At 45.2% G+C, this 22,611-nt stretch overlaps 2 protein-coding genes across 5 annotated transcripts in view; both read left to right on the top strand.

Moving 5' to 3' along the window:
- SP1 (Sp1 transcription factor) overlaps nucleotides 1-10,840 on the top strand; it is a 30,366-nt gene extending 19,526 nt beyond the window's left edge. For both annotated transcript variants that reach the window (XM_035100617.3, XM_035100626.3), the window contains exons 5-6: nucleotides 1,277-1,476; nucleotides 3,382-10,840. In XM_035100617.3, coding sequence (XP_034956508.1) covers nucleotides 1,277-1,476; nucleotides 3,382-3,695 — 514 coding nt within the window. In that variant the 3' untranslated portion in view covers nucleotides 3,696-10,840. The remainder of the gene's footprint in view (nucleotides 1-1,276; nucleotides 1,477-3,381) is intronic.
- A 2,988-nt stretch (nucleotides 10,841-13,828) lies between these two features.
- The window catches only part of AMHR2 (anti-Mullerian hormone receptor type 2), a 30,288-nt gene continuing 21,505 nt past the window's right edge, over nucleotides 13,829-22,611 (top strand). For 2 of the 3 annotated variants that reach the window (XM_088661320.1, XM_088661317.1), the window contains exons 1-2: nucleotides 13,829-14,336; nucleotides 18,400-18,543. In XM_088661320.1, coding sequence (XP_088517446.1) covers nucleotides 14,081-14,336; nucleotides 18,400-18,543 — 400 coding nt within the window. In that variant the 5' untranslated portion in view covers nucleotides 13,829-14,080. The remainder of the gene's footprint in view (nucleotides 14,337-18,399; nucleotides 18,544-22,611) is intronic. The other variant, XM_088661319.1, reaches the window with a different exon arrangement.

Below are 22,611 nucleotides of genomic sequence, written 5' to 3'. Positions count from 1 at the left end.
GCCCTGCTTGTTCCCTCCCAAAATTACAGTTCCTGGGTTCCATGTGGGTGGGGTGGGAGAGAATGATTTATTCCACCAGTTTATTTTCTGTGATGAGAGTCTTAGCCACATTCACCCTGCTGCAAGATTTCAGTGCTTTGAGCTGTCTGGGTGGGATGTCGGTGGTTTCAGGTGAAGTTGTGCATCTTGTAGCTCCATGTAGACCAGAGTTTTTGCCAGGGTTACGTGATGGGGAGCTACAATCAGGCTTATGTTGCCTTTGCTTCATATTGCAATACTAACCAAATAAATCTCCTGGTGCTCATGGGAAATGAGGTGTTCATTTTCTGGGTGCTAGGAACCAAAGGTGAGCCTTCCAACAGTACCCGTGGATTCTTTCCTCTGCCTCTTATCCAGCATAATTCCTCCATTACCACCTGCATTTATTTTGCTCTCCCATTTCTTTCCTACATTTCCTAGCCCAATTATGGATCTGGGCTTAAAATAAATAAATCACATTTCCAAAGCCAAATAATGTAGCACCTGCTACAGAAACTCAACTTCCTTGTAGTAGAAATTAAACATAAACTGCCTGTATTCAGGACATGAAACTTGCACAAGCAATTAGTGCAAAGTAAAGGTAGGGGTGGGAATGAGGTGATTTATGGCCATTCTTTAAAATATTGGCCATAGATGAGCAGAGAGCACCTGCTTAGATATGTTTGTTCAGCATTTTGCCTTTCAGCCCACTAGAGGCCTCTCAAGGTGGCTTGCAATTGAAATAACCATCACTTAAACCAGCAAAGAAAAATTTAAAGCACACATATTTGAGATAGGGAATTGTCTCCTTGTAGTTACAGGAGCTATTGACTCTCTTCCTGATCTCTTAGAACAGGCTGGTCTATAAATCTGCTCAAGAGAATTGAAAAATAACTGCTAATGTGAGAATCTGAATGTGAGGCTGATAGTAAGTGGTATTGTGGGTCTTATTATTTGTGTAGCTGTAGAGCCTCTAATTTTAAAGAGGGGTCCCTGTTATGTTATTTTATTGGTTTAAAGTGGGCTAGAAATACACAAAACACACACACACATACACATTTTAGAGACATGCAGGCTGTAACATGATGCTGGTCTCAAGCTAAATGCTGAGAATTCGGAATGGGTTCAGAAGAAATAAAGAGACTGAGAAAGCACATTAATATAACTGGGATTTATTCACTTAAAAATAAGTCAAGTGAAAATACACCGAGTATTTCCAAAAATATTAAAAGGATTCTTTGTATGGAACTATTTTTAGGGGCACTGGGGATCCAGGGAAAAAGAAGCAGCATATCTGCCACATCCCAGGCTGTGGGAAAGTGTATGGGAAGACATCTCATCTGCGTGCCCACCTTCGGTGGCATACTGGAGAGCGGCCGTTTGTGTGTTCCTGGATGTTTTGTGGCAAGCGCTTCACACGCAGTGATGAACTGCAGCGACACAAGCGGACACATACAGGTAAGTGCAAGGATCTGGTGTGGTTTGAACAAGCAGCACCATCAGCTCAGGGCAAAGGAAGAATTGGAACAAGTGTTGTAGGAATGTTGGAACCCTTCGTGAATGCAGGGCTGATCTCATCCAGCGGAACCCCAGAATTCCCTAGTGATGTGTTTCTTATAAACTCCGGACTCCAGCTGCTGCCGAGTCCTTGCTAAAGGGCAGATAGTCATTCTCTCTGCTGTGGATTGAAGACCCTTCTTCAGGCTGTGAATGAATGAATGAATGAATTTATTTATTTATTATTTCGGTCACAGACCAGTTCCAGCTCACATACAAAATCAGGGAAGTCATGAAACACAATAGGGATACATTTAAATTTGCTGTTTGATATAACAGGGACAGTACAGATATAGCAGCAATTAAAACATATAAATTAGATCAGGCATCCCCAAACTGCGGCCCTCGAGATGTTTTGGCCTGCAACTCCCATGATCCCTAGCTAACAGGACCAGTGGTCAGGGAAGATGGGAATTGTAGTCCAAAACATCTGGAGGGCCAAAGTTTGGGGATGTCTGGATTAGATCTTACTCAGTAAAATATAACCTGAAGTCTTCAGGCTTTGTTCTCACAAACACAGGAACAGTATCCAGGAAATGTGTCCTGCCAGCACAAGGATTACTGTGGCAGATTTGGGGGATCCCCTAGAACAGATTTGGGGGAAGTTCTGTTGCACAAGCAGAAATCATTGTGCTGACAGAACACATTTGTTGGATATTGCCCAGGTTTAAGAAATGGGGAGATGTTCTTTTTATAGCATCTGTACCCTTGCTCGCTCCGCATTTCAGCTGTGTCCCAATTAGAGCAGAAATATAACACATTAAGAACTACAGCTAGTGGAGTAACTGTATGCCAGAACATTGCATACACACATTCGTTTAGAAGCTTCTTTTTCAGATGCTGCTTTGCATATCGTTTGTAAAAACACAGTTGCCTTCAAAAATTTAAAGCTAAAATAAACACTACTAAAAACGTGTTTCCTATAATGGCAGATGAAAGTTACTATAAATCAGCAAATAAACTTGAGCAATAATGGAAACGTAATTAGAAGTACTTATGAAAAAAAGATTATGAGAGCCAGTGTGGTGGTGTGGTTAAGAGTGGTACCGCTCCACCACATGCAGCTGCTGGGTGACCTTGGACTAGTCACACTTCTTTGAAGTCTCTCAGCCCCACTCACCTCACAGAGTGTTTGTTGTGGGGGAGGAAGGGAAAGGAGAAGGTTAGCCGCTTTGAGACTCCTTTGGGTAGTGATAAAGCGGGATATCAAATCCAAACTCCTCCTCCTCTTCTTCTTTTAAAAAAACACACCTAGCAGCAGGCATATGCAGATGGCATAAGGCAGATATCACCGAGAAAGACTGTTAGAATGGATGCTGTTTCAGAGAAGGCCATGCCTTGTGTGCTAGCTCATCTCACTTTGCACATGGGTGTTCCCCAAAGTGAAGCCCTCTCTGCACATCTTAAGGAAGTTTGCTGGGAGAAGGCTTCTCTTGAGATAACGCTGGGTCTTACTTATTTAGGGTTATAAAAGTAATAACCAGCACTTTGACTTGGACACAGAAGGAAATGGGCAACCATTTCATCTGCTAAAATAGGTGCTGTGTGCTGTCAACACACAAGCACTTGCATTCCACACTAGTTGAAGCTTTAGAGCCATCTTCAAAGGCCACTTTGTGAGTCTCTTACAGTAATCCAGACGAGGACACGAGCATGGATGGTGGTAGGGGCCAGATTCCAGCTGGTTTGGAGTACCACTTGCTCGGTTTCTATAAGCAAGTGCTTGCTGGTGGAAGGGCTTCGATATCTAGCCTTTTGAGTGTGGAGGGGGGTCTACGCAGTCTCATCCTCATTTCCTTTCTGCAGGAGAGAAGAAGTTTGCCTGTCCAGAGTGCCCCAAGCGCTTCATGAGGAGCGACCACCTCTCCAAGCACATCAAGACCCACCAAAACAAGAAGGGGCCCAACAACGTGGCCATGGACGTCTCTGCCGTCTCCATGGACACTGGTGCTTCAGCAGAGGGCACTAGTGGTGCAACACCCTCAACCTTAATTGCGACCAACATGGTGGCCATGGAGGCAATCTGCTCCGAAAGCATTGCACGCCTTGCTGGCAGCGGTATCAACGTCATGCAAGTGGCAGATCTCCAGTCAATCAACATCAGTGGCAATGGATTTTGAGGCACCGCGAACTGCGTGGTGGAGGTGTTGTGCAAATGTGGGATACTCAAGGTAGCAATGGGTCCAAGGGATGATATCTTTCATTACACAAAAGGTGAAAGATTAGGGGCTCAGCTGCACCACCCAGCCTCCAAGCCCCATTGTGGTCTCCCAGGAATACTGCTTGCAAAATAAGGCCTGCTTGCTGTCCAGGTCAACCCTCAGATGCCTGATGTGATTACCTGGAGAAATGATGGAGATGGCCCTGAGCTGTTTGACTCGTTTTGTTTCTCTCTCCCCCCCCCCTACCCCATAAAAGTCCACCCCCCTTGTTAGGTACCCCAGATGCCATCATGCCTTGGTTCTAAATGTATATGATCATTGAAATACTTTTTAGCAGAAAAAAATCTATATTATTATTATTATTATTGTAATTATATAAAGCTATAAAATATGTTCATTTTGATGAGAGGTTAAAATTGCTGTGACCAAAGTCTTTGGTCGTTGTTCAGATGCCTTAACTTGGAACTCCTTGAGCTGTTAGGTGGTGCTCAAGCCTCTGTTCAGATGCTATATTGCATTTTACATTGTAAGTATAAAAACATAAATTTAGCTTTTTGTATGCTTGGCTTTTAGGTTTGTCTTTCTTCTCTCCAACCCCCATTTAAAAAAACCAATTTGGGTACTTTTGTTTGTTTGTTTGTTTGTTTAACTTTATTTCCTCTGGGTTTTTTTGTTTGGTTTTAATTCTTATTTTTCTCCTTTTGGAGAGAGGTGCATCTGTGCACATCAGCTGTCCCCCCCGCCCCCCCTCCGCCAAGTGGTAGGGTCCATGACCCGAAACATGTTCTATTCTGATTTTGTTGCGGGAGTTAAGCAATTAAGATGTATCCTGCTGCTGCAGTCACTTCTAGGCCTGTACATTTGGCACAAACCCTATTCACTTTCTGATCTGAATCAGTCAAAATCTCATGTGAAAAAACCTGCAATGGAACTGAGGCCCAAGTAAGCTGGTACGCACGTAGATGATGTGCCAAGCATGTTACATTTATGGTGGTGTGTGTTTTGAAAGGGTGAGGTCTTTATTCATCCAAGGAAGCATGTACTGTGGGACAAGATAGATCTAGAGCTTTGTATCCCGTTGCGTTTTTGTCTGTTTGGTAAGGGAATACTATACCCAAATAGGAAAGGAAGATGGGTATCTTGGATTTGTGTTTATTTTTTTAAACCTCAAGCTAATGCATTGCACTTCTCCAGTTCTATTTAAACTGCCTTCGGTAGCATTCAGTTAAGCTGCAGGGCCAATCGCCTAACTCTTGGCTTTTGCTGCCCTTCCCTCAAGAGTGAATCGTCACTTGTCCTGTGCATGCACCCAAGATTTGCATTTGCTTTTCAGTGCTCCAGCCATAGTGCTCCCTTGTAATAGTGTGCATTCCCATGTGGGTGCAGTATCAATAGGAAATGCAGCAGGTGGACTGGGTGTTGTTGGCTATCAACAAGCTGCAGAAGATGTGTAAGGGCCAAAATAAATGAAGAAGGAAGAGGGTGGCTTGGGGAGCTGCCTCTTGAGGAGCAACGGGGCCTTTTGATCTTCTGTACTTAGCAGTATTTGAACATTTCCCCAGATGCCTGGGCTTCAGTGTGAACCAGCCTGACATTCTATGCAGTACCACAGTTGGCCATACTCTGCCAGTGCCTTACCCTTTCTTTTTCTTTTTCCTCTTCATCTTACCCAGCTGTTAATTAAGTCATGTCTTCCCCCCCTGGGCTATTGAAGGAAACTGCTTTCGCTTCAAGTAGTGAAGGGAAAATAGCAAATGCTGAATTTCAGGAAGGTGACAGCTTTTGCGGGCATCCTGTCTCTTTAACATCCTTCAGCAGGAGAATAATGCTTACTGCAGTGCCTAGGCCATCCTTCTTTGCCTTAGAAGTGCTCACAGGGGTCCGTGACTTGGTAGCCAGCCATTATGTTTGGCTGCCACTGCAATGGCCCCAAGTCCTGCCTAAACTCTGCTTTTCAAGAGCAGCAGCCAGGTCACATCTTTTCTACATGCTTTTCCACTCACCGGCACCCCCAGCTGCCTTCCTTTCTCTGCCTTGTTCTACCTCTGTCTTCCAGCTTTGTTTCACTTTGTCACCTCCCCCTGCACACCAGTAGCACCAGGAAATACAAACTATGCTCTAAATTACCAGCCAGTGTCTCTTCTGTCCCTAATCCAGCCATCAGATCTTGATGCAGTGTTTTAGCAAGACTGGAATAGAGCTGTGTTTCTGTTGGGCAGAGGTGGAGGAAATGACTCTGCTATCTCACTTCCTCAGGGGTTTGCCAGAATCAAGCTTGTGGTTGCTACAGCTGACCGGGTGGCTGTGTCTGCAAGGCCCCTAGTGCATGGAGTCATGCTTTCATGGTCTTCTGCCATTTCAGAACATAAGGACATCTCCTGCATGGCCTGCAGTATTTGTTGAGCTGAAGGAGAATGGAAACCTGTCTTTAGATCAAAGGTATAAGACAGGAAACTGTCCATATTAGGAAAAAAAGGAACTGGTCTGAGATTATGTTGTGAATTCTGCAGCACGGATGAATTATCCAGTTTTTTAGCCCTATGAGCTTGCTCTTCAGTTTAGCTTTCTTTTCATTGAGACAGAAGTATTAAGGACTTCCCCCTCTTGCTAATGGTTCTGTGAAGCTTGGTGCCCACCCCCTTTTATCAGTTCACTCTTAGTTCAGTCACTATATCTTGTCATGCGGATATTGGGTTGCAAAGAGCAGGGCTGTAACATAGGAAACAGTTCGTGCCAAAATTTTGTGTGCGCGTTTTGAGCATTATTAAAACGGAACTTCCTGTGCCAGCATAGAAAGTGAGGCATTGGCCTGCTTCTTCCTTGGCTTCTTCCTCCACACCAGTGAAAAACTTTTGATTAGATTTTCACTTCGATGTGTATCCTCAGAGATGCACATCGAAATAAATTGATGAGCCTCTGTTAGAAACATCCTTCTGTCAGTTTTATAAGATTCAGAATTGCACTTGTAAAACTTGCACCCCAGTGTGAACGCAAGTATGATTATCACTTTGTTACATGCTATGCATTCACTCACTTGTAGAAAGACCAGTGAAATTGTAAGGAGTAAATGTTATGGCTTAAAAGGGTTTTATTTCAGCATGGGTGAATGAAAGCTGTCTCTTGAAAACGTTCTAGTATCTCTGCTGGATTTGATCTGGCAAACAGATTGATCTTGCTGCAAGATCAGCTTATATGGCACCTTTTCCAAACTAGTGTTGCTTCAAAAGCAAGAGGTTTTTCTGTGCCAAAAGGACTTTGGGGGTACATTCAGGTCAGAGATAGATTGTCCCAAGGAAGTAAGGATTTTAAAAGTATGAGTGGCTGTTTATTCTGAGCAAGTCTGCTTTTACAGTGATGGATCAGTTCCATGAAAGTCAGGTTAACCATGTTGTTACTGAAATGACTGAACATAGGCTTTGGGAAGGTGGAGGCAGGGTACGTCCTAGGTAAGTAAAATACCACATGATAAGCAATAATACAGAAGCCTCTGGTCCTTAATTTTAGTTTTTCTCTGGGTCTGCCATTTTAGTCCCAGTGCTTCAAATTTATATTGACAGAGATGGCAATGATCTCTTTTTAATACGTTGTACATTGAATGCTTCACCTTTTGCCAGAGAGCCATGTTGTGTCTTCTAGAATGCCCAGAAGGTGTTTATTTCCAATCAGTTGTCATTTTCAAGCTGCTTTTCTTTAAGGAATTAATGGAACTTCAGACTTTCACTGTTGAGAAAACAGTGAGCATTGCTGTGGTCTGTCCCAGTCATCCTTGTGGACTGCAGACATCACTATAGGTCTGCTGCCTTATCAATCTGCACAAAAGTATTTGCCTGTTCATCTACTTGTACAGATTTTCTGCAGCTAAGGAAACTTGCTTTCTTTTAAAATCCATAGGACATTTTCTTCTTTATTCTGAGTGTGGTTTGTTCGATCCCAGGCTCAGTGTGGCATAGGAAAAGAATCCATTGGTAGCCAATAGCTAGAATTTTGTCATGTTTTCAGTTATATCAGGAGTGTTGTGTAGCAAATTGCCCATCCCAAAGGATATATTGGTCTTACTTGCTGAATCTTTGCAGTGTTTTTTTTTCTTTTTAAAGAGCAATATTGTCCAGCTTATTACTACCACAGGGTCACAAAGCAGATGCCAAGTGTTTTCAGCCCGTGACAGAAGTATAGGAAAATATGAAACTTGAACACTAAGGGTTCTTGTGTTCAATACTAGTCCTGCTCAAAGTACACTCATTTAAATGCATGGACCTAAGTTAGTCATGTTTATGAATTTCAGTGGCTCTACTCTGAGTATCATTGGCATTGGCTATAACCCTAAGGAAGGGAAGTAGCTCTTGCTATAAATCCCTCTACTTTATTTCTTTCCACTTTTGGTGGGGGCAGGGGAGGTTATATATTTTTATCTCAAGAGTGAAAGTTCGTGTATTTTTTTTAAAAAAAACACAACAACAATCTTAACGATCTTTAGAAACTAGATGCATTGGAAGGGTCATGTTTTGGAAATAGCGGAAATTCTAGTCCCTTGGTAGAATGCAGTATTAATTTTCTCCCAAAGTTTTGCAAACGGTGCCTTAACTTGAGATGCCCCAGGGGCAGCAGCTGTTGCACCTGCTTGCAGAACGCCATTGGTTCTCTCTGTGCATCTGTTTGCAAGAACTGAAGTGTCCAAAACAAGCTGAGGTGTTCTAGGCATCTTCCAAAGTGGCTTTATCTGCGGCAGTATTCCAAATATTTAGCAGAGCCTCCGCGGTTGCTCTCTTACTAGACTTATGTTGCTTTCCTCAAGTAATACCCTTCATCCACCCACCCACCCATCCATCCCCATTCCCTAGAAAACTCCCTCCACTCAGGCAGTACCCCACCTACCTGACCTCCCAATATAGCAAGTTATCTGAAATGTGCTATCGAGCCCCATCTTTAAGCAAAGCAGCAGCAGCAGCAAAAGTTTTACTGTAAGGAAAAAGACATATTATGAGTGCCTTTTGTGGGGAGTTCTAAAATGACGCTTGCTTTAAAAAAGTTTTTAGTTTTCTCATGGAAGTGGCCGTTGAGACAGCCTGGTAAAGGACAGAGTGGCACTATTTTAGTAGCATCGTGCCAGTGGTGCCCAGGGGACATGGACTTCCACCTGTGTCTTCCACATCTCTCCTGCTTCTCCTGTTGCCGAGCTGGAGTTGGTGTTACTTACCTAGCGTCTACTCCAGGGGTCGGCCACCTAAGGCCCATGGGCCACAAGTGGCCCATGAGGGTCGTTTAACCGGCCCATGGACCCCCGCTGCCCGCTTGGTTGGCTCCCGTGTGCCGCGCTAAACCGGCACGGAGCAGAGCGGGGACCGCCTTCCGCGATGCTGGCCGGCTTACCATTAGCTGCAGGAATCTCCCGCAGCTAATGGGAAGCTGCGCACGCCTCCTCCATGCCGGAAATAGCATTTGCGTGTGTGCGCACTCCAGCCCACCACAGCGTCTGCAGGACCGTGAACTGGCCCAAGCCACAAAACCTTTGCCGACCCCTGGTCTACTCCCTGTCCCCCACTGTTTCTGGACGTCTTCATTCCTAGCCATCCCTGCTCACACTGCCTGCTTCTGTGGCACAACAGAGTGGGGTGGGGAGAGACCGGAAGCATCTTAAACTTTCTGTGGGGTTTCAAAAAGGGTTTCGTCCGCACCAGTGTTCTTCAACCTTGGGATCCCCAGTACGATATTGGACTGTAACTCCCCACCGCCCCTAGCCAAGCGTAGCCGAACGCTCAGGGATGGTGGAAGTTGCAATCTCCACATCATCTAGGGACCTGAAGGCTGAAGATCGCTTCATGGCTAGTGCAGGATTATGACCTATGCCAGAATGGCACCGTGACTCTTGCCTGTCTGTGCTGGTCACTGCTTGAGCCCAAACACACACTGCCTGATGGAATACTTGAGATAGAAGCATCCCTTGCTGTACGTACACTGAAAACAAAAGACTCGAAACAAGTCACAAGTGGTTGTTGTTTTTTTCTCTTTCTGGGCTACCTCTTCAGGCTGCTGATGGAGTTTGGTGTGTGTGTGTGTGTGTGTTGAAAAATTGCCTTATTGATTGCTCCCCCAATTGAGGGCAGAGGAAGATCCATGTCTTTAGGAAATTAGCATGTCCAGGAGGGGAATCCACACCTGACATGCCGGGGTTTGGGGATATTTGTGGCTTTTTGTTTGTTACTTTAAATAAATTTTAAGTTCGGGTGGCTTTATTCGTGGAGAATCATTCAGAGATGCAAATGCAAAGTGGATCTAGGAAAAGCTTTACTATTTGATTCCTTTGATTTGTGTAAAGTGGCCCTAAATCCAAAACGTGCAAAGTGAAAGGGGGGGGTGACTGTATATTATTATTTTATATTTTCTTAAAATAACTTACAATGTTCTTTCTGGAATCAGACGTGCCTTTTCCTTTATATACAAGGGTTCTATATAGCCAAGCCAGTGCCATCAGCCTTCAGTGGCTCTTCTGTCAGCATTCTGTGCCTTCGAACAGCTTTGTCTAGCTTTAATCTTATCACAGTCCAATCTAAATGGGCAGCGGGAGTTCAGCAGTTAACCTATTCCCCCACCCACCCTGGTCCAAAGGTGAAAGGATGAGAGCGCTGACTTTTTGCATGCTCTGCAATGGAAAGGGGCGGCTGTAGAGGGGAATAAGAGTTTCTGCCCAGTTGCCATTCCCAGGTTCCGCTAATGTTTCATAAACGTTTGTCATTATGTTCAGTGGCTTGTAATCCTCTTCCGCAGTAACCTGGCTGCCTCTTGTCGCCTCTCCCAGGAAGGGGGAAGGTGGGTAGCGATCTAAGTCTTCTTTGGTGCTTAACAGCACAGTTCTGCAGACACTTAAGCCAACCTGTAACACTGGCAATAAAATAATTCTTGTCTAGCTGTGTAAAAGACTGTTTGTTTTATCTTATAATAATGTATGTGCTTCTTTTTTTAAAAAAAAAATCCAATTCCCGATGTAATGATGTCTGAAACACTTTTTAAAAGTGCTATTTTTGTACAAAGATTAAAGTAGTTTGGCTCCTTTGTATACTGATTACAATTTTTTTTTAAATGAAAGGAATAAAACAAGTATTTACAGAGTTTGTTTTTAATCTGCCTAGCCACACGAGCAGTATATATTGCACACACAACATAAATATGTGTCTTCCTTTAATATTTTATGGTATGCATGCTTAGCCCCCAAACTTTCCGCCTTGAATAACTGGTTTCTAACCTTTTTCTCAGACTTCTTTAGCCCTGTTTTTTCCAGTCCTCACATGTTAGGCCAAGATTCATGTTGGCAGCAGGAGACTCTTATCCTTTTAGCTCCATCCTTGCCCTTCGATGTTCCTCCTGCAAGACCCATGTAGTGTTAAAAGGACTAGTGAAAATCATGGGAGAGAGTGGGCGGATTGTGACCTTCTCGCAAAACAAAGTTGACGTAAATCACTTCTGACCATTGCTGCAGCCTGACCTTCCACATTCAACAATGTATCCAGATCTGTGGGCACTCAGCACAAACCTTTTGTGGCTTGCTTCTCTGCATTCTTATTAACTGAAAAGGGCAGCGGATATATTTTTATATGCAGCTTACAAATAAAAATAACAGTTAAAAACATGGGGGGGGGGTCATTAAGAATTAAACATTGATAGAATTAAAACCACACACAAAAAACCCTATTAAAACTATATAAATAATTACAATAAAAACAAGGCACTAGCCGTTCCATTAAAAGCAGTCAGTTCCCAAAAGCCTGTTTGAATATTTGAGCGTCAATGCAGCAGCCAGACTGGTGACTGGGAATGGTCACCGAGACCATATTATAACCGTCCTTAAATGACCTACGTTGGCTCCCAGTATGTTTCCAAGCACAATTTCAAAGTGGTGGTGCTGACCTTTAAAGCCCTAAATGGCCTGGGCCCAGTATACCTGACGGAGCGTCTCCACCCCCATCATTCAGCCCAGACACTGAGGTCCAGCTCTGAGGGCCTTCTTGGTAGTGGTGCCTGCCCTGTGGAATGCCCTCCCATCAGATGTCAAGGAAATAAACAACTATCTGAGTTTTAAATGACACCTGAAGGCAGCTCTCTTTAGGGAAATTTTTAATGTTTGAAGTTTTATTCTGTTTTTAGCATTCTGTCGGGAGCTGCCCAGAGTGGCTGGGGAAACCCAGCCAGATGGGCTGGGTGGTAATAATAATAATAAATGTGAGATGTTGTTGTATGCATGAGCATGGTGCTAATGCTTTTAAGCAATAATGCACAGGCAGGGTCACTTAAGAGCTAAAGCATAGCTAATCTGTGACCAAGCATCTTGAGTCTACACTCCTGCTTTAAATTTACAGCACAGTCATGGACCATGAAGATTTGAAGGGGGGAGAGTCTACTCTAGCCTATATCTGCTGTACTGCTAATGCACCTACTTGACATCTATCTTGTTTCTGAGCAGATAAGAGGCAACCAGGAAGCGCTTGTGCTGAGAACTGCAAGTGGACTTTGCTATGTCTACAGAGAGACTCCTTTATCAGCCTGGATGTTGAAAACAAGGCTGAAGTTGTCAACCGCAGTCCTGGCGGTGGTGCTGGCAGTCTCAACGCCACCAGCAGAAGTGTTTACGCAACCAAGTACTGCCAGTGCTGCTGACGTGTACTGGTGGTAGTTAAATATAGGATCATTAGAATGGTAGAGTTGGGAGGGGCCATGAAGGTTCATCTTGTCCAACCCCCTGAAATTCAGAAATATTTTGCCCAACAAGGGGCTCAAACCCACAGCCCTGAGATTAAGTCTCATGCTCTACCAACAGCGGAAGGCTGAGGAGCATTTGCATATTCTAATTGCTCTGCCCTGGGTGAAAAAGTTTGCAAAATGATTGTTAATCTATGCCGTCAAAGCGGAAGCTTTTATCATTTCATCTGCTCGATATTGTTTGGTGGAGACACTAGAATGTTTTAAGGTGCTCTTCTGAACAAAACAGCAGTCTGCAGCCAGCCCAGGGGTGATGACATAGAGGGCAAGACACTCTGCATGAGATGTAAACTTCCACCTACTGGGCCCCATGTGAGTCCCCCACCCCACTGCCCCCTGGGTGCCTTAGCCCACAAAAGTTTAGCCCACTCATTCATACGGTAGGGTTGCATTTACAAGTGTGTTGTGCTGTGATTATATGAAGCTGTGTTTTGCTGAGTCGGACTGTTGATTCAACCCCTTTCCAGCTCAATATAATTTGTTCTGATGGGTAGCAGTTCTCACAAGTTCTCAAGATGGAAGGATCTTTTCCTGGTTTACTGCCTGAGATCCTTGAACTCGAGATGTTTGAACTTCGGATGCAAAGCATGTGCTCTGTCCTAGCGCTGTCATACCACCACAAATAAAAAGTAAGCCCTCTCCTGAACATCTGGAAGGAAGGCTTCAAGGATGTCGATATGCCCCCCCCAAAGGAAATACTTTTTAAAAAAATCATTTTTATTTGATTTTACAAATATAATTTTATAACAATCCAAATGCATATCCATATACAGAGATTACTCTAAATCTTGGGACTCCCCCCTCCAAAAAAATCCCCGTCATGGGTCCTATTGTCAACATTTACAATTACATTTTATTCCATATTTTATATCAATCCATAATGTCCATAATTTTGTTACATTACAAGTGAGATTAAAATCCTTATGATTTCATCTGCTTGCAGTGGCCTCTTTAAATAAAATATAAATTTTCCCCGTTCTTTTTAAACTTTTTGTCCTCTTGGAAATTCAATGGGGTGCAAGTAAAATATTCTGCCTGTTCCCACCTCTCGCCACCTTAACTATTATGCACACTATATATTAATGCCTATAGCACAGATCCCTTTCCTTGGCGTGGGGGAGGAGGGTGTTGATGTGATCTCTTTTCTGCATTTTTTTTTAACGAAGCACAAAAATGACCCCAACAGTATCTTAACATGCAGTGCTGAGTGTTTCTGCACATTTTCAATTTTATGTTGAACATACCCATTCGAGTGGACCTTGAATGAATATTGCTGAGAATCTTGTTCCACCGACTGAAAACCACCTTGTCCCCCCCCCCCCCGCCCAAATACCAATATTCTTTAAATCTGAAACACTGTCCTTGAGCTGCCTAGGAGTTACCCCAGGCCAGGGCATCTGAGATCTCCCTCCTTGAGTTTGCAGGGAGTTGTTTTGCTGCCTCGTGGGAGGTGTTTTTGTATGGTGGCATTGGAAGCAACCAGCCCCATCCCACACGCTGGAGCCAGCCAAGTCCTTCCCACCTGGGCCCGGAGGAGGAACTCCGAGGCAGGCGAGCTAGGTTTGCATATCCAGTCCAGGTGCTTTGGAGGGTAGATGGGGCCCTGCAGCCTGCTTTGGAGACTCTCTGCCTGGCTACTAGTCCTGAGATGCCAAAAGATGAGCACCAGTGCCCTGAGTAAAAACCGCAGCTGCATCTCCTATCGATCTGATGCCCGGATGAATGGTATTGAGCTTCTCAAGGGCTTGATTTTGGAGGACCGCCACAACAGAACCATCCAGTGCCCTCCCAACCAGTGCTGCTTTGGTATCTGGAACCTGACCCAAGGACATCTCCAAGCCACATTGCAAGGTGAGGACCAAAGGTGGACAGAGGAGCTGCTACAATTCTTCCTTAGGGGGTCGGGTGGGAAAGGAGGCAGGAATGGATGCGGTGGTTTGGCAGGAAGACGGAAAGCAGCCCAAAGCTCTCATGATTTCGGATCCAAAGGGAGGTGGGATTTTAGAGCACATAGGTTTTAGAGACAAGGACTCGGCTGCATGGTGTGAGAATGAGCTGGTGCCTAAGGTGACTCTACAAGCTTAGAACAAAGGAATTTGCTTTATGCCATGTCCGATCATGGGTCCATTTGGTTCCGTATTGTCTACACTGCCTGGCAGAAGCTCTCCATGATTTCAGACACGGTTCTCTCCCAGTCTTACCTGGAGATCCTGGAAATTGAACCTGGGACCTTCTGCAAGAAAAGCAGATGCGCTTTCATGGAGCTACAGCTTTCCCCAGTGATGCATGCATTTCATCTCTAGATCCAAAAGCCTGTAAGAGAGAGATCAAAGGGTCATCAAGTATACCTGAGTGTCCCTAAGGCAGGATCTCTTCCCTGCCATCCCTTAAAAACTACTGTGCTAGAATTAATATTCAAGCAGAAATATATGGGCACCGGGGTGGAAATGAAACCTGGAAAATTAGCACCATGGGAAAGGGAGAAACTGAACAGCAGCCTCTACTCGCTGCTGTTGATTTCTGCCAAATTAAAAGGCACGGAGATTCATCAAAACCGATTCCTTGGAGCATGGACTGTAGCGCAAAAGATCTGAGAGTTTATTTAGTGACTTCAGAGGGGGGTGCTGCCTTCTGCTTCTGGGATAATCTGGTTTGATGGATTTCCTAGGCTGATTTGTTGGAGAAGGGGTTGAGGTGGAGATACAGTCCTGCACCATAGTTCTGCGGCTGGGTGCTAGGAATTGTAGCTGTGGGGGGGGGGAGGTAAACTACAATTTCCAGTTTTCTAGGGTGGGGGAATGCACTTCAAATGTGTGTGTGCAGCCTGTTTCTGTGTGTACGTAGTAGATTCTGCTGGCTGATTTGCAAGCATATTCATCATCCGGATGATTTGCAGCTGAATGAGTGAATTGCTTCCACCACCACCCGGTCGAAGTGCTCTGCTTGATAATAAGTGAGAAGATATGAAATCATGGAATTGGAAGGGATCCCATGGGTCATCTAGTCCAACCCCCTGCAATGCAGGAATCTCGGCAAAAGCATCCAATGTAGGAATGAGCGCAACCGTCACACAATGGCTTGTCAGGGCAAATGATCACAGCTGAGGGGCTAAGACAGAGCCTTCGGATTAACTAAAAATGTGAAAAGGCTTTTCCATTTGTATGCATGCTTGTCCGGACTCACCCACCTTGACATATGGCAGGTTACAAGCATGCCCAACGTTTCCTGCGTTCGTATTCAGTTTTACATTGTGTGGTGATTTTGGTACCTAGGCTTCCCAAAACAAACTGCGCATTAACCATGTTATGCTCAGAAGGAGTTGCACTTCACCACACATTTAATACACATTCAACACACATTTAAAGCATGTGGCTTCCCCCAAAACATCCGGTGAACTGTAGGTTGTTAAGGGTGCCGAGGAGCGTGAGGGAAAACTACAGTTCCCACAAATATTTGTGGGAAGTCGTGTGCTTTGAATGGAACCTTAAAAGTGTGGTGTGGATCTGCCCAGTGATCATTTGGAGTCCTCATTTATTTATTCATTGCATTTTCCATCCCATTATCTTCCAAGAACATCATTTTTCTTCAGCTACCTCGTTTTATCCTCACAACAACCCTGTTATAGGCTAAGAGCCAGTGACCGGCTGAAGCTTCAGGGCTGAGTGAGAATTTGAAGTTGGGTTCTCCTCTGCTGTAGTAGCACTTTAACCACTATTCCACACTTCCTTCCTCAGAATATGAGAGAGAAGAAAAAAAACTAGTGGAGAACAGATAGCTGGGGGTGTTTGCCTTAGAAATCGCTCCCAGCCTACATAGATCAGACCCAGTTTATGAAATGTATGGCTGCAAGCCTTTAGTCCCGCATTGTAGCTGTTTGAAAAGATAAAAATGAAGTTTTAAAAGATGAAGGGAAAGCTCTCGGCCAGCTTTCTCACACACGGTGACCCTTCTTCCCTCCCTTCCAAAGAGGGCTGGGGAGCTGGCGGTTGCTATGGGGAGAGACGAGGAAGATGAGGTCAGAGCGCACCTTGTGCGAGTGTGTACCAAAAGAGCAGCAACTCCCACCTGTCCTCCTGCAGTTCGGCCGGGAGAGGAAGCCTTTCGTTGCTACACGTGTAATGTTCTCCTGCTCGGCTCTGCCAAAAAAACAACAACCCCAGGCTTACCAAGGATGTTACGGGGGGAGCATCTAAGGAAAGAGGGGCATCTCCCTAAAGCTGACGGCAGGTGAGAGAGAGAGCAGGCCTGAAGGAAAACCTTGCGTCAGGGCTGGTTAAGTGAGGGCCACATTTCTTGCTAGGCAGCCTTCCAAGGGCCACATGCCAGTAGTGAGTGGGGCCAGAGGCAATTGGTTGGCAAAGCACTAGGTGTAAATTACAGTGGCACCTTGGTTTACCAACTTAATCCATTCTGGAAGTCTGTTCTTAAACAGAAACCGGTTTTAAATGGAGGCATGCTTTCCCTAATGAGGCCTCCCGCCGCCAGTGCCCTTCCACCATTCAGATTCCGTTCTTAGACTGAGGTAAAGTTCTCAAACCGGGACACTATTTCCGGTTTTGCAGCGTTTGTAAACCGAAGCCACTCTATATCTTTTTTCAGTAGACTACTACAACTTTCTGTCTCTCTTCTCTTCCTCCATCCCTCCTCCATCCAGAGAAGCAAAAGGTACTATCAGAGTTCAAGGGCATATTCCAGCCAAGCAAAAATAGACAGAATGCAAAATAGGGCCAGTGAGGAACATGGGTGTAGCCAGGATTTTTTGGGGGGGGGGCACCATAATTGTTGAGCTTTTTTCAGTTTTGTTAGCATCCATGGGGGCAGTAGTGAAATTATTAATGTATTATTATTATTATTATTATTATTATTACTACTATTACTATTACTATATTTGATGGGTTGATGGATTTAATTTGTATACCATCCTATACCCACAGATCTCAGGGCAGTTCAGAAGATAAAATCACAAGATAAAATCACAAAATGCATACGGTAATAAAAACAAGAACAAGAACCTCCCAATTATCCCCCCTCTCCCCAACACATTTTAAAAGTACAGGCAGATTTTGCAGGCTGTGGGCCAGCAGCAACCCAAGGAGGTGGAGCAGTAGCTCTGGGGAGAACCGATATTGAGCACAACTTTGCACCCATCTCTTTGGGCCTGGGCTATTGGTTTCCACAGAATGCTGCTATGGGTTATTTCAAGGCTTCTCTCGTGATTCTTAGGGCTGAGCACTAAGAAAACCAGTGTGGATGCTTGGAGATGAGAGAGACATGCCCACAATGCGGTGTCCAAATGCAGGGTGAGAATCAGGATATGGGCCAATGGTTAGGAGTCAAGATGCAAAAAAAATCAATTTATTTGAATTCTAGTCCCTACGAAATATGTGGCAGGAGGACCCCAGGTCCCACAAGGACTAAGTGAGGGTTGGCTGGGGGAAATGGGAGGAACGCTGCGGAAATCAGATCCTGAATTCAAATCCCAGCACTATGGATTTCCTGGGATAGCCTTGAAGAAGCTGTTCTCTTTTAGTCCCTTTCCTATTTACTAAGGCGTTCTGTTACTTTCATAGTGACATACAGTATATATTTTTAAGACACTGAAGGACCTGCAGGGTGAACTTGAAGCCCCTTTTCCTTCTCATTGTTTGCTATATTTGTATGCTTCTTCTTCTAATGTTCCCCCCCTTCCATAATTATCTGTTAAATTTATAGCTGTCTGGGGTGCTTGCAAATCCATGAAAACCAGAAAAACAAAATAACATTTAAACTATGCAAACAAAGCAGATAAAACTGGCACACAAGGAGGGTCCGCTTGGAATCTAGCTCTCAAGGTTACGGAGATGTGATGTTCCCCTGATTAAACTGTTTCTCTGAACTTCCTCCCCCTCCTTGTCCCTGTCTTCTGCCCATCCAGGTTGCTGGTTTAAAGATACCTGCTATTCTGCAGCCAGTGAGTGTCAATCTTCCAGGGATGCCAAAACGGTTATTTTGACCTGTAGCTGCAGCTCTGATTTGTGTAATGCTAACATCAGCCATGTTGGGCCTGGAAAGAGGCAGGGTAAGGAGCTATGGGATCAGGGCGTTGGTGGGGAGTTACAGGATAGAAAGTCGAGAGGAGGAGGAGGAGGAGGAGGAGGAGGAGGAGGAGGAGGAGGAGGAGGAGGAGGAGGAGGCAGGGCATGGATTGCAACTGAGCGGCAAATGTTAAAACCATTAAAGCGAGAATTAAAGTGAGGGAAATCCGGACACAAAAGAAGTTGCTGAGCTTTTTCGGGGGGGAATTTCAGACATTTTCCCAGTCGTCGTCGTCCCCCCCCCCAAAAAATACTACTTCCATCATTTGATTTTTTTAAAAAATAATTTTATTAAGTTTTGATAAATGAAGCGGCTATTATCCCCGAGGACTGGGGTTTAGCAATTATCATTCCAATATTCAAGAAAGGAAACAGAACCGAGCCTGCAAATTACAGACCAATCAGTCTACTAAGTATTATCAGTAAACTGTATGCTGCCCATCTACGTGATAAATTAGTGGAGTGGATGGAACGAGAGCATATTCTAGCAGAAGTCCAAGCTGGTTTCAGAGCTAAGCGGTCAACTATAGACCAGGCATTGATCCTCCAACATCTGGCGGACAAATACTCTAGAAAAGGGGGGGTCACTTTATACAGCTTTTATAGATTTCAAATCCGCCTTCGATCTAATACCTAGGGACAGACTTTGGGAAAAGCTTGGTGCCACAAACATTGATAAACGCTTATTGTGTCTTATTCGTGGGTTATATGAAAACACCAGGGTCAGGGTAAGGTGTGACCGTTTGGGCCACCTAACCAAAGAAATCCAAACCTACCATGGGGTAAAACAGGGGTGCGTCCTCGCACCAATTTTATTTAACTTTTACATAAACTCTCTAGCAGAAAATATGTTGATGGAAAATGCCCTCCCACCCACCCCCAAATTGGCAGGTATCCCCCTTCCAGTACTCTTATATGCGGACGACGCAGTTCTACTTTCCTTTTCCTTTTGCATAAAAAAAAATTTAAAGAACAAAGCATACATAACATATATCCACCTTCTTCCAACCCCCCCCCCACAGACCCCCTCCTGCCACGAGAGAGTCCCATGAAAGTAGGCAGTCAAAGGTGGTCCATTTTATGATTGGGTTTGTCCTCCCCCCCTCTCCCCCGCCCCAAAGCCCCCCCCCCAGCCACCAGGGAGCTCCAGAAAAACAAGACTACTTCCATCATTTGAATTCTAGACGTATGGCAACCCTAGAATAGAAGCTAACAGCACAATCCTAACCACATGCATGAAAGCACATTGCGTACCCTACAAAAGATCGGGACAACATACTTTGTTAAGGATGCTTGGCATTGAAACTACAGTTCCCTTCCTGTGATTCTTTTGGAGAAGTTAGGCTTGCAGCCATTGGGGTGTAACTCTAATATTCCCTCCCCATATCATTTTCTTCCTCCTTCCATCCAAGGCTTTCTCCAAACCCCTGTGAGAAAAATGGTGTTTCCCCTCCCGCATCCCACCAACAGGTGCACTCCTGCGTATCAGGAGTGGGGGTGGCCCACTCACTCAGCAAAGACCTTGAGAGTTTCGCAGGGAGGGAGCACACCACATTTCTGAGTCAGGCCGATAACTACAATTTGGAGAAGCAGGAGCTGCTTGCTCCGATGGGAACCATCAGATTGCGGGACTAAGGCTCCCTTCCAAAACATCTCCTCCAAGAAATGTCCTGAACCCATATTGGGGGGGTTCTCATGGAAGGGAGGGCAGAACTGGCTCTAATTCTCTGGTTTTCTACTGCTGGAAGCACAGGGATGTCTATGGGTAAGCACAGCAGGAGCACACATTCTAAGCCTGAGTCTTAGAACCTAGAACCATGGTTGGGCCGGCCCAGCCATGGGGCAAGGTGAAGTGTATCCTGCCTCAGGCAGCAGGATACAAAGGGGCTACATATTCCCATGTAGAACTTTATTCTCCCTTTGCTCCTAATGTAGATCTTCACTCACCCCTTCTTCCCTGTCGGGGAGGGAGGTGACATTTTGCGGTTTGCCTCGGGTGCCAAAATGACTTGGGGCCAGCCCTGCATTTTTCGTCCATGACATTTTTTAGACATATACAGAGCTACAGTTCTCAAGAGTAGTTTAACTATCAACCCCTCTTCCCCGGGGAACCTGGGAACTGTAGTTCTGTGAGGGAAATAGAGGTCTTCTGAAAACTTTCAGCACCCTTCAACTACATTCCCAGGATTCCTTGGGGGAAGCTATGACTTCACAAAGTGGTATGATTCGGCATGAAATGCATGGTGCAGATGGCATAGCTGCCAAGTACCCCGTTTTCCCCGGGAAACCCCCGTTTTTACTTACCTTTTCCCGGTGGTCCCCCATATCACTTCGTCTCCCGTTTTTCTCCGTTATTTTCTCCTGCCGGCGGCCATTTTTTTTCTTTCTGATTTGCCCTTCTATGGGCACCCAAAATGGCCGCCGCCGGCTTCAAAGTTGCATCTACGCATGCCCGGAAGTGCATAGACGCGACTTCCAGTGTCAGCGGCGGCCATTTTGGGTGCCCATAGATGGACAGAGCGACACCGGAAGTTGCGACGACGCACTTCCTGACATGCGTAGAAGCGAAGCCGGCGGCGGCCATTTTTGGTGCCCATAGAAGGGCAAAGTGACACCGGAAGTTACGTCGACGCAACTTCCGGTGTCACAGGGCTGCCGGTCCCGAATTCTGCAGTCCGGGACTTGGAAGGTAAGGCAGATGGGGGTCTTACGTTTGATGTAATCCTGCAGATTTGATGTGCACACAACACCAACAGTGCTTAACGCCTGCATGGGATCAAGGCACAGAATGCTAGGCTTGGCCATGGCTCCCAGGCAAGCATATGCACAGGACAAAAGCACATAATTTCACTGTTGGTCCTACTCTGGTATTTGAGACAGTCGTACAGCCTTAGAGTCAAAAGCATCTCTCCCAGCCTGCCTTCAGCCATCCTGCCCAAGATGGATCCCAGTCTTTCTTCCTCCTCCTTCTTTCCAGAACATCCTGCTAAAAACTCTATTTTCCTACCACTTCAAACACACATCCCATCGCCTTGGCAACATCTGTCTCCCCAGGCCAAAGGATTCCTCTTGGATGGCCCACCAACCCCTTTTGTCATGTTAACAGATTTCCTCTTCACCAGGCCAGCTGGGCTGGTTTGCATGAGCCGGCCCAGAGATTCCTTCTCTGGCACAGCTCTGCAGCTTGTACTTTCATCCATATCCCAATTAATCGAAAATCCTACCAGGGTTTTCTAGGGTTTAGGGGGGTCCATAACAGTATTCATTAAATATGTTGATATAAACAAACGTCAACATATTACAGCCACTCCTTGAGATGTGGTGTCCCTTGCTATTTAATCCTGAAAGGGTCGCTTCCTCGGAGTTCTTCTGAACCTGAATTTGACCTTGAACTCTTGTAACACAGGGATTTTCAAAGCTGGTTCCTTTGTTCATAAAACATCCATTCATAAAACATCCACTCAATGTAACAATCATAGAACAACAAACTGTTTGCCTCACACGATGTTCTCCTACCTACAAAAAAGAAGATTCCACCTAAACGTTAGGAAGAACTTCCTGACAGTAAGAGCTGTTTGACAGTGGAATTTGCTGCCAAGGAGTGTGGTGGAGTCTCCTTCTTTGGAGGTCTTTAAGCGGAGGCTTGACAGCCATCTGTCAGGAATGCTTTGATGGTGTTTCCTGCTTGGCAGAGGGTTGGACTGGATGGCCCTTGTGGTCTCTTCCAACTCTATGATTCTATGATTCTTGGTGGTCAGCTGTTCAAAGCAGGCGGATGGAGAGAGTGAAGGGATAAATAAGGGTATTCATGGTATATTTAGAGGCCTTAGAGTTGCCAGTTGACTAGGATCACAGAATCGTAGAGTTGGAAGGGATCCTAAGAGTCATCTAGTCCAACCCCCTGCAATGCAGGAATCTCAGCTAAAGCAACCATGACAGATGGCCACCCAACCTCGGCTTAAAAACCTCCGAGGAAGGAAAGTCCACCACCTTCCGATGGAGACCGTTTCACTATCGAACAACAGTTGCTGCCACAGAGTTCTTCCTGATGT

This window comes from Zootoca vivipara, chromosome 2 (assembly GCF_965207765.1).
Source record: "Zootoca vivipara chromosome 2, rZooViv2.hap1.1, whole genome shotgun sequence".
Taxonomy (NCBI): Eukaryota; Metazoa; Chordata; class Lepidosauria; order Squamata; family Lacertidae; genus Zootoca; species Zootoca vivipara.
The sequence above is the reverse complement of the archived record's forward strand: the minus strand, read 5'-3'. Positions and strand labels throughout refer to the sequence as shown.